We start from the raw sequence: 12384 nt of genomic DNA on the forward strand, positions 1-12384 counted from the left end.
TGATTTTATACAGGACTCAAATAATGCGTTCACATTATGAGAAATAAAAACCAATAGTGCTATTGCATTTTCATTTTCAACATTGCATTTTCACTTGATTGTCCTGAAGCTGCTTCCATACGCTCCGGATCGCTAAACACAAACACAAAAAGAAGAGGAAGAATCTGCAGTGCTGTAACGGGGCAGTCGGGTCATAAAACAACTGGATCTTTGGATTAAAGCAGCATCTGTCAGTGACTCAATGTCAGTAGACGAGGTGACACTGTGCTCCTGTCTCCTTTCCTGCCGTCCAATCAGAACAGTGCAAAGCACCGCCACACGGCAGGAAGCACTCGGTCTCCAAAAGTCTGCGGCACCTCTTCCAGCCCGCCACCAAGTTCGTCCGGAGCCTCAAGAGGTGAGCAGCCATCTACCCGCTCCGCCAATGCACTCTACATATTCTGTGTTGCAACTGGAAGGGCTGAAGGGCTCGACGTGGTTTGTGGATCATTCAAATCGTCATACAAAGAATGTCATGAATCCATTGTTCACAGTCCGTCCAATGGATAGAATATAGCTGAAGAGTACACCTGTAGAACTTACCTGTAGAGTAAACCTGTAGAATATACCTGCAGAGTACACCAGTAGAGTGCACCAGTAGAATATACCTGTAGAGTACACCTGTAGAATATACCTGTCGGGTACAGTATAGGGTACACCTAGAGACAACACTGCTACACTACACTTGTAAGAACACTGCTACAGTACACCTGTACAGTACACTTGTAAGAACACGGCTACAGTACACCTGTGAGAACACTGCTACAGTACACCTGTGTGTGTTGCGCTGCAGGGGACTCTACCTGACGACTATCTTCTACCGGGACGACAATGTGTTGGTTACCCCCGACGACCAGATCCCCGTGGTAGAGGTGGAGGATGCCTACTCTTCCTCCCTCATGCAGGACTTCCTGTGGTTCACCAAGGTCAGACAGACACACAGACAGACAGATGGGCAGACTCTTTAGTGATTTTCCCCATTATACTAAGAATAATAACATCTATAAATGTTGGTCCAGAAGTACCCAGATGGCTGTATTGAACCTCTTTTATGGTACGTCATATCACATGATGAACAGCCTCCAATAATATATAGAGGATTGTGTTCTTGTGTATGTGTTTGAGTGTGTGTGTGTGCGTGTGTGCGTGTGTGCGTGTGTGTGTGTGCGTGTGTGTGTGTGTGTGTGTGTGTGTGTGTGTGTGTGTGTGCAAGTGTGTGTGTGTGTGTGTGTGTGTGTGTGGCTGTGTGGCCCAGCGCATAATATGTAAAATATTGTTATTTTTCCTCATTTTTTGTATTTTGCGTATTTATATTGTATTTGTTATTCTGCTAAACATAATTCCTTCTGCATATTTTTGGTCAGTGTAGTCAGGGTGGCTGTTGAAGAGCAGTGGTTTACCAGATGACATTGTCAGTGTAACTGTTTATATGTGGCCCCTATGTGGACACAGTGCTCTGTCCTCTAGTTTGATCCCAGATCAGGAGCAACCCAGTCATTCAGGGACTGTATATGACTGACAGGGATCAACATACCTATAGAGAAATGTGTATGTGACAGCGTGTGTAATCTGCTCAGGTTTCCTATCTCTGGGAGGACATCCTGTGGCTCCAGCAGTGTCTCAGTCCGTCTCAGACGTCCTGCACCCTACAGACCAGGGTGAAGATGCTACAGGCCGTGTCTCTTCTACAGGTGAACCAATAGAAACCCTCTGCTCTCCACCAATAGAAACCGTCTTGGCGAGACGAGCCTCCAACAGTAGAAAACTTTTGCCAAGAATATTTTTAACCAATAGGAAACATCCATGAAGAACCCATTATCCTACCGTCCAATAGAAACCTCTCCACTGTTAGTATACATCTGACACACTCACCAAGTTACTCTCCACCAATAAGCGCTTAACAATCAACACCAGTAATAGAAAGCATGTTGCTACGACTGTCTCCACCAATAGAAAACGTTGAACCTGTTCACCAATAGGAAACACCCCTTAAGGTGAGATAAAGTTCTAGAGATCTCGAGATCTGTTGTTTGTGTATTTTATATTTTAGTTTGACAATAAATAATAAAAAATGGAACGTATCACTCGCTGTAATTCAAGAAAAAGCAAGCAGGGATAAAGCCATTATGGGGGAGTCAAGAAGCACTGCACCAACCACAAGCTCTTCTCCCAGGGCATGCTGGGAGTTCAGGACCTGGGCCAGGCGTACTTCGAGCCCATCAAAGACAAGCAGGGCAACGCGCTGCTGGTGCTACTGCGGGACATGAGCGCCGGCCCCGCCCTCGACGGCGTACACTGGACCCCGCTCTGCAAGCTGCAGCTGCAGCGCAAGTCCATCTCCTGTCCCGACGAGCCCACCGCCCTGGACACGCTGCTCATCACGCTGCACGTGAGTCCCCACCGGCCTCCCATAGGCCCTGCCCACTGTCAGTCCCCACCAGCCTCCCATCGGCCCTGTGAGTCCCCACCACCTCCCATAGGCCCTGCCTACTGTCAGTCCCCACCACCTCCCATAGGCCCTGTGAGTCCCCACCGGCCTCCCATAGGCCCTGCCCACTGTCAGTCCCCACCAGCCTCCTATAGAGCTCATTAGTCCCGCCCCTTCCGGTGGTCTCCATGGAACCTATGAGATTGTAAAATATGAATGGGTTTCAATGGAGAGAACGTAATTATTTTCAGATCCCAGCCTTTACATGCCCCGGATTACACATATCGTCGTTTGTGGTTTTAAACTATAATTTTTCATGTCAAGAGTTTGACCGTTTACTGCGCAATTGTTCAGTTGAAGGCTGTAGAGAACACACAATGAGAAAGAATACATGTATGTGCAACCTGGTCTCACAGGAGTCCGTGAATTGACCACGGACGCTTAACTCAAAATCTGTGGTGGCCTCACGGAATCACTGATATTTCCGTGATATGCCCGCGGAATTTGCTCCAATGCAGGTTAATGACACTCATATTCCGTGGCACACACACAGATCCCCGTCTCAACGACTGAGTCAACCTGGTCTCACAGGGATCTGTGAAATTACCATATATATATATATATATATATATATATGAATGAAATTCATATTGACATATGGCACTACACCGGGTTAGGATCATCAGTCGTTGATTGGATTGGTGGAAGTGGATTGTCAATGGTCAGATACAGATCTTGTTATAACGATAATAGCTACATGGTCTACTTATAATATTATAACTAAATAATTGTACATTTATTTATATATAATATTTATTTTAATATTTAATTAATTCAATATTAAACCAATGCATTTCAATCGGGAGATTATTTTCGACTTCAGAAGGGGGGGCGGGCTGCGCAGGATTTGTCAAAACAACAATCAGATTTATCAAATTCTTTCAGCAGACCCCCTCAAAAACTGAAACTAACCACGTCCCTTAAACCCAGTCTCACACCAGATTGTAGTAAAACTGCTTGGTCCACAGTGAAAACGCATTACAATAACGGCTCTAAACATGTGACATGCCAACGTTTTTTGGCCCATTATTTTCAATGGGCCTGCGTCACGTCACGTGACTGTCATGGATGCTATGGTGGTTGCCATCGACCGCCCCACCATATCATTGTATTTTCCACACTTTAGACTTGTAATTAAAGAACTAGTTCTTTAATTACAAGGATTCTTTAATTAAAGAACTAGTTCTTTAATTACAAGGGTCAGATTACCTTTTTTCCATGTTTTTTTAAAACTACAATTTATGTGGTATAAATCACGAAGATGCAAAGTAGGTTCAGCATACAGCCATCATGTATGAATGTAGCAAGAATAGATTACAAGTACTTTAGGTATCATTTGTATATTACTGTACAGCATAAAAACATTTTCTAATTACAGTATCTCAGCATATCAAGTATTTGTACTCAACCTTTTCTCCCCAGTTGAAATAAGTGTTTATCTTATACAGTAGGCCTAATTTAGTATAACAGCACTTGGGTTAGTAAACAAATCACAACAACCAAAATGATTTTGAAGTTTTATACATAAAAAAATATGAACTATTTACAAAAATAAAACGCGTAGGGTGTGTTTGCTAAAGTCAAAATAGTCACTGTCTCCTGGTAGCCACGGTTCTTCCCATCTGGTGCTGCATAATGAGCTTGGATGGCCTGGACAACACAGGCTGGCAAAACAAGGCGATTGCCTCTCCCAAGTCTCTCGCCTTGCAGTATCCACTCCAGGAAATGCCAGTAAGCTGTAAGCCGATACTGTCTGTCTAAGAAAGAAAGAGAACAACATTAGCAAATCAAGATAAATTATGCCTTGAGTAGCCTATCCAGCATTACACGGACGTCAAGCTCACGTAACGTAGCCTATGCTCTGCCAATAAGATTGGCTACTTTCGGATACCAACTGTTCAGAGGAGGCGTAAAGCCTGGGTGAGAGGTTACACACATGGCCCCGTCCTCGCCAGATTCAGCCATTTCTTCTAGAAGAAATTGGCATCGCTGAAATTCTGCTGCAGCACAGGGACTCTGTGTTAGTGTCCAGTTCACTCCGACGCGCTCCGGCTCCTCGTCCTCAGCCCTAGCAGCAGCCTCCTCCATTTGTCTCTGTTCTTCCTGGCTGTATTGTGGCTCGTACAAACAGCCCTGAATGTCAGAATCCAACAATATATTTTCAATTTCCCATTGCAAATTTGCTTCTGCCATGGTCGAAGGTTTGTGTCTGCCTAGTTCTCTAGCTAAGCGGTGAAGAAACATGGCGGACATTGTGTTTACATCTCGTATGCAAGCTCCCGCCCCCCCCCCCCCCCATTCCTTATTGGTGGGTTTACAAATTTGTGGAACTAGTGGTTTGTGGTCCTCGGCCCTTCTAGCAGGCAAGCAAATGTCTCCTGAGATGACGTCAAACGTGTCGTTTGACGTCATCTCAGGAGATATGTAATCAGGACAGCTGGGCGACTGGAGGACTGGGTTAGGCTGAGGGAAGAAACACACTTTTAAAAAATATTATAATAGCGATTTTATGATAGAACGCCGATACTGTATCGGTGAACTATCCCTTTAATAAGTTACTTTTGTAATCAACGTGACTCATTTTTTTTTTAATTACTGTCTGGTGGCTAGTTACGTCACTCTGAGAGACTCAGGAGCGCATTGACTGATTGTTGTTTAAACCTTGTTATTTATTTAATTTTTCATTACCTCAGGAACCCTGCACATTGGCACATTCATACTTATAGTCATATTTATTTTTTAATGCACAAGTCACCTAAAAAGACAGTTACATGTATATAGTATGTTTATCTTATTCAAATAGTTTTTTATTATATTTTATTTCAAATTGGTACATTTATTTGTATATTTCCTCTTGTTTCGCACTCTCTTTTCCCACTGTACTGCTGGTCACTTGTGAATTTCTCCTAAGGGGGATTAATAAAGGACTATCTATCTATCTATCTATCTATCTATTGTAAGCTTCCTATTGATGTCTAGTGTACCCCTACTGTCCACAAGCAAGATTCTATCTCTTGTCCGCTAATTTAGATTAATTTCTACCAACGGCTTGTTGCCAATGCGTTTCAATGGAGAATTTGATTATGCTGTGTGAGCCTTTCCTGTAGGGCTGGAGCCCCCAAGTTGATAATCGTATGCATCCTTTGAGACCCTCTTTGCTATAAAAGAGATCCTAGGTCTATAGCTTACTTGTTAATGTCCTCGCCTCAGTCACCTATTGCATCACTTCCTTTGGGGCTTCGGCCTCCTAATTGATCATTGATATATAATATATTTATATATTTGAATGCCCTCTTTCATAGAAATGACACCGCCACCACTGGGACATGGCAACAATTCTCCATATCCATATGGGGAGGGGGGGATGCTTGTGGACAGTAGGGGTACACTAGACATAAATAGGAAGCACACTCAGAAGGAGGAATGACCTCTCACACATGAGAACTTAATTAATTGTTTCAAATAACCCTGCCTCATTAAATCAATGAGCTTGGTGTTTTGCTTTCACAAATAGGTTATAGGCTGTGTCACTACAAAATATGTCCATGCGCATCTCTCAGAGTGACGTAACTAGCAACCAGACAGCGATTTAAAAAAAAAAACGAGTCAAGTTCAATACAAAAGTAATTTATTAATTAGTTAAGTCTAAACTAAGAAAAATAGAAAGATTTTCCAAGGTGCCTTTTGAAGGACACCTTTGAATAGCTGTCTATTTCCTAGCCAGCAGAACCTAGTTTACGACAAAAACAACACAATTGATGGCAGCTCAGTTGCCGCACTTAACGTCGTCAACGTGGTTTGGAGCACCATAGCAACCATGACAGTCACGTGACGTGGACGCAGGCCCATTGAAAAGAATGGGCCAAAAAACGTAGGTGTGTCACATGTTTAGAGCCGTTATTGTAATGCGTTTTCGCTGTGGACCAAGTTTAGCAGAGAGCAGTTCGACCGCTCTCGGATCTCGAACCCGCCACCTCTCGAACTACGACACTACCGGCATGGGAGTGGAACGCTCTAACCACTGAGCTAAAAGCCCAGGCTTCTACCTCAGCGGCTAGAAGCGTTCTTAAGGCTAGGGGTGTGAGGATTTACAAACGTACTAACGCCAGCTAGCCCAGGCTAGTTGGCATCCGTTACACAAGCAGTTTTACTACTTTACTACTTGAATAGACCACTTTCGTTGCTTCAGGAGGTCTGGTGGTCTCTGTATATAATAAATAAATAAATAAATAAATATAAATATGTATGTATGTATGTATGTATATATATATATATATATATATATATATATATACACATATTTTTAATTAATTTATTATATACAGAGACCACCAGACCTCCTCGAAGCAACGAAAATGGTCTATTCAATTCAAGATGGATGGGCGAGAATAGGGATATAGTGCCATACCCAATATGAATTTCATTCATATATATATATATATGGTCATTTCACAGATCCCTGTGAGACCAGGTTGACTCAGTCGTTGAGACGGGGATCTCTGTGTGTGCCACGGAATATTTATAGAGTGTCATTAACCTGCATTGGAGCAAATTCCGTGGGCATATCACGGAAATATCAGTGATTCCGTGAGGCCACCGCGGATTTTGCGTTAAGCGTCCGTGGTCAATTCACGGACTCCTGTGAGACCAGGTTGGTATGTGACGTCACGCTCCCTGCGGCTGGAGTGGACAAGACCGACAATCTCCCCATCGGCATAACTGAAACTCTCCACGGACTTACAAGCTCTATAGGCCCTGTGAGTCCCCACCAGCCTCCCATAGGCCCTGTGAGTCCCCACCAGCCTCCCATAGGCCCTGTGAGTCCCCACCAGCCTCCTATAGGCCCTGTGAGTCCCCACCAGCCTCCTATAGGCCCTGTGAGTCCCCACCAGCCTCCCATAGGCCCTGTGAGTCCCCACCAGCCTCCTATAGGCCCTGTGAGTCCCCACCAGCCTCCCATAGGCCCTGTGAGTCCCCACCAGCCTCCTATAGGCCCTGTGAGTCCCCACCAGCCTCCCATAGGCCCTGTGAGTCCCCACCAGCCTCCTATAGGCCCTGTGAGTCCCCACCAGCCTCCTATAGGCCCTGTGAGTCCCCACCAGCCTCCCATAGGCCCTGTGAGTCCCCACCAGCCTCCCATAGGCCCTGTGAGTCCCCACCAGCCTCCCCTAGGCCCTGTGAGTCCCCACCAGCCTCCTATAGGCCCTGTGAGTCCCCACCAGCCTCCCATAGGCCCTGTGAGTCCCCACCAGCCTCCTATAGGCCCTGTGAGTCCCCACCAGCCTCCCATAGGCCCTGTGAGTCCCCACCAGCCTCCTATAGGCCCTGTGAGTCCCCACCAGCCTCCTATAGGCCCTGTGAGTCCCCACCAGCCTCCCATAGGCCCTGTGAGTCCCCACCAGCCTCCCATCGGCCCTGTGAGCCTGCCAATACACTAGAAATGGAACAGTAAAGTGCCTATACACACAAAAGAACGAAACGTTTAGCAGCAATACACACACAATAGGTAACCCAACTACCTGTACACACAAACCAATCACGTGCATTACAACAATCAATAGGGTAAAACCCAAAAGGTGCCAGATACTTAAATAACTATCAATAACGTATTACGATACAAGCGTTCCAGGATCCAGTCCTCATCATTACCTCTCATATCCCCATCTCCGTTCGTTTCTGGCCAGCGTCGGACCCGAGCTCATTTGTTTGCGGTCCCTTCAGATAACCCCCCCGTGTGTGGGGAGTGGGGGGGGGGGCGGGACCTGAGGAGTTCTGTTCTCATGCTGACTTTTCCAATCTTTATTCCAGATACTTGGCAGCATGAGGTGGTTTATTTAAGCACAGCACTTTGTACGAGCAGTAAACTGTTCCTTTAAGAACACCTTTATTCAAACGCATACTATAGCCGCTGTTCCTTTAAGAACACCTTTATTCAAACGCATACTATAGCCGCTGTTCCTTTAAGAACACCTTTATTCAAACGCATACTATAGCCGCTGTTCCTTTAAGAACACCTTTATTCAAACGCATACTATAGCCACTGTTCCTTTAAGAACACCTATATTGAAACACATAATAGAGACGTTGTTCCTTTAAGAACAACTTTATTCAAACGCATACTATAGCCGCTGTTCCTTTAAGAACACCTTTATTCAAACGCATACTATAGCCGCTGTTCCTTTAAGAACACCTTTATTCAAACGCATACTATAGCCACTGTTCCTTTAAGAACACCTATATTGAAACACATAATAGAGACGTTGTTCCTTTAAGAACAACTTTATTCAAACGCATACACACAAACGCAAATGGCCAAAGCGCAAGCACTCTAAACAAAAATTTGCTTACGATTTGGCCCTACACTTGCTAGCCGCAGCATAGGGGACGCTGTATCCGGGGAAGCAGAGGCGGTTTCCATGCCAACAGAATAACTACTTCTATATAATTGAATCCAAGATTATTTGATCAAATGTTATTTTTTTATAATCTAATCTAAACAAATCCAATCGATTGTAATTTAATTTAGCATAATATAATGTTGTGCTTGTGTGCAACGACTTTAAAGTTGACTCTAATTGAATCTATAATGTAATGCATTGCAATTCAATATTGTCTGATCTAACGCTGATGCTAAATGTATGTAACGCAGTCTAATATGCTCTGCTCCAGGGTCTGTGAGTTCTGGAGCAGCGCTAGAGCAGCTTAGCGCAGCAGCCCCCGGCCGCCCCTCCTAATCGCTGCTCTCCATGCTAATCTAACGTGCTGTTTGGCTTGGCGCTGCTGGGCCCCGACAAGCCCAGCAGTCACGCTGTAAGCCCTCTGTCTGAAAGGCCTGCCCGCAAATCAACCCACTCTGCGGAGACCCGGGGCCCCGGAGAGAAGGGCCCCGCTCTCTCCGAGCTGTTGTGTCTCCAGGCTAAGTCGCTTTGGTCTTGTGGTTCCAAAACAATAGAGGGGGCCTCCCTCCCACCCAACCGCCGTTTATGGAAATATTGGTTTTGCGGGCCGAGATGAACAAATTATATGATGAAATACATTCTGCTCTGTTGACTTGTACCGTTGGCCACGCCACAGGCATGAGCGGCTCTCCGCTGCAATGGCAGCGCCCCAACGCATGGGAGTGAGGGGCCCGGGGGCCCGGGGGGGCGCGGGATGCCTGCACAGCCCGGGGAGTGGAGGGGAAAGGAGCAGTGGTCACTGACTATTATCATTGTTATTATTGTAACTACTAGAGGACGCCATTTTCATCATCATTAGCAACTCCCACGGGGAGTCCAGGTATTTGTCTGCTCTGCCAAAATGCCTTTGGGCAAAACGATTGCACCAACCACTCATTTGAGAACTGCCAAATCTCGTGTAACCCTGTTTAAAAAGTTGTGTTTATGCATAGTAAATAAATAAATACGTTTGTAAGATATACGTTTTGAAATATAAATAAATATTCTAGTTCAATATAGTATCTAAAACATTTAGCTATTTAATAATTTGGACAAGACATGTGATTCACATTGTTTTTATGAATAGTTTGAAGTTCCACACAGATTTTCGATGCCGTTTGCATCACGTGTTTGTTATCTCAGCTTGCTAGCCTAGTGAGTCATGTAGTAATAGACATGGGAAAGATGTTTGCACCGTAAAGTTACCGCCACTTTACTCTACTTCGGACTGTAACCGGTGGGGGGCACAGAGAACCAGATAGCGCTCAGAGCTGGAGGAGTCTACGGAGTCCTACCTTGTTCAGACCATGGCGTTGTGTCTTCTGTGCAGGAGAAGCTGGCGTACCACCGGCGCAGCAGGAAGCAGCTGTCTCCAGGGCTGTACCTGGGCTACCTGAAACTCTGCACCTCCATGGACCAGATCAGAGCTCTGGTGCCCCAGAAGCTCCCCAACGTGCTCTGTCACACCAAGATCAGGGACAACGCCAATGTGTCCAGGTGGCCACAACTACACACAAGACATTATCAACATTCAGATACATTGACCAAACAGTGGCGATGTATTAGCCCTTCCCTGGAGAGGCTCACGCGGGCAGTCCAGAATGTTGCCCAGAATGTTGTAGTGTGAATCTGGCCCAAGGAAACGTCCGCAGCTTATCGCACAAAGTTTAAAATATATAACTGGCTTTCAATATGTGAGCATTTGTGGAAACTATCACATAAGACTCATTTTACACTGGCTTCATTGTGAGATCATCATCACCACACACTAAATATTTAGCAATATTTAGCTTAATGTAAATAATTAAGCACTGGGTCAATATTAGGGCTGGTTTATTCCATGAATGGGAATGACGCAAACATTTTTGTCGACTCTAATAAAACAATTAAAAAGGTGCATCTGAACTCTTTGACAATTTGACAATGGATAATTAATAGACTGGATCACTCACCCAAAACTGATGATGTTCCTCAAATCCAAGAACAGAGACACACACTGGAAGTTATTTAAAATATTCAACTATTTGGCTGTTGTGATTGATTCTAATCTGCATGTTTGTGTGTGTGTGTGTGTGTGTGTGTGTGTGTATGCGTGTGCCTGTTTGTGTGTATCCATGTGTGTGTGTGTGCTTTCCTGCATGTGTGTGCATGTTTGTGTGTGTACGTGTGTGCGTGTTTGTGGGTGTGTGTATGCGTGCGTGCGTATGCGTATGTGTGTGCTTGTATGTGTGTGCGTGTGTGTGTGTGTGTGTGTGTGCGTGTGTGCGTGCGTGTGTGTGTGTGTGTGTGTGTGTGCTTGTATGTGTGTGCGTGTGTGCGTGCGTGCGTATGCGTATGTGTGTGCTTGTATGTGTGTGTGTGTGTGTGCTTGTATGTGTGTGTGTGTGTGTGCGTGCGTGTGTGCGTGTGTGTTGCAGAGAGGAGTGGCAGTGGCTGCGTGCCCTCAGCTCTCTGGAGGAGTCTCTGGAGATGGACGCGGACTCTCAGAGCGCTCCTCACCGCCTCCTGCAGGAGCTCCGTAGCGCTGCCAAGGACCTGCTGGCACACATCAACATGCCCGGCAACCAGGTCTGCCCCGCCTAGCAACCAGCACACCTAGCAACCGTTCCTCAAAACATCCCAGTACAGAAAAGTGTAGAGGCAAGGGGTGGGCTCCCATGCCCAGCCCAAAGGTTGTGGGTTTGAACCAATGGGTTAGTGCCCGAGGGGGCCCTGGCTCCATGGGCTCATTTCAAAATCTTTTTTTTGCTTACAAAAATATATTTTCTATCACGTCGATGTGTATTTTGCCAAAGCATTGGAGGAGGACGTGTCCCCTTGGTCCCCTCTCAGAGAGAGACACCAACAGAGAGAGACAAATGTTGAGCAGCATAGCGCTGCTGCGGTGGTGTACTCAAATCAATCCTACGTTTCAGCTTACACCGTTTGAATGTCGCTTTTTAAAGTTAGAACATATCGAATGTTATAACATAAATAACAGATTAATATATATAATATTCAGTGCTCTGAGTTAGCGATGTGGTGCGGGGACTACGGGTCTGAGTCCTAGTGTCTGGAGGTGTATATCTGCTCAGGGCCAGTTACCAGCTACCTAACGAACATGGCTGCTTGGCAGAGCATCCTGTTAGCTCTTCAACAGTATAAAGCAGGTCGGACCTGCGTGACCAGCCCCGCTCTGGGGTCGGTGGATCCATATGGCACATGGACTCTATCAAGTCTGATTAAAACTCTTATTTGTCACAACTGATGTGATAATAATGATTATCAAGAGAGTGGGTCAAACTTTGTGTCATGTTTCTGTTGAGACATTCTTTGTTATAGATTTTCTCCCGTCCACTCAGGGTACGGGCCCGATTGTCCATACGCTAGATCCACGGCTGGTCTGAACCCCAAGGTTCCACAGACTAAAGTTTAAGCATC

General features: G+C 45.5%; 1 protein-coding gene across 1 annotated transcript; it reads left to right on the forward strand.

Annotated features, from left to right (window-relative positions):
* Positions 1-297: 297 nt before the first annotated feature.
* LOC311373155 (ankyrin repeat and fibronectin type-III domain-containing protein 1-like) lies at positions 298-11547 on the forward strand (the record flags this gene model as incomplete). Its single annotated transcript, XM_084489990.1, has 6 exons — positions 298-397; positions 833-965; positions 1617-1730; positions 2213-2428; positions 10295-10461; positions 11382-11547. Coding segments are annotated over 6 exons (896 nt in total), but the record flags the coding sequence as incomplete, so codon positions are not given.
* Positions 11548-12384: the final 837 nt, after the last annotated feature.

The sequence above is a fragment of the Micromesistius poutassou genome (assembly GCF_964030765.1).
Source record: "Micromesistius poutassou genome assembly, contig: SCAFFOLD_5779, whole genome shotgun sequence".
Lineage (NCBI taxonomy): Eukaryota > Metazoa > Chordata > Actinopteri > Gadiformes > Gadidae > Micromesistius > Micromesistius poutassou.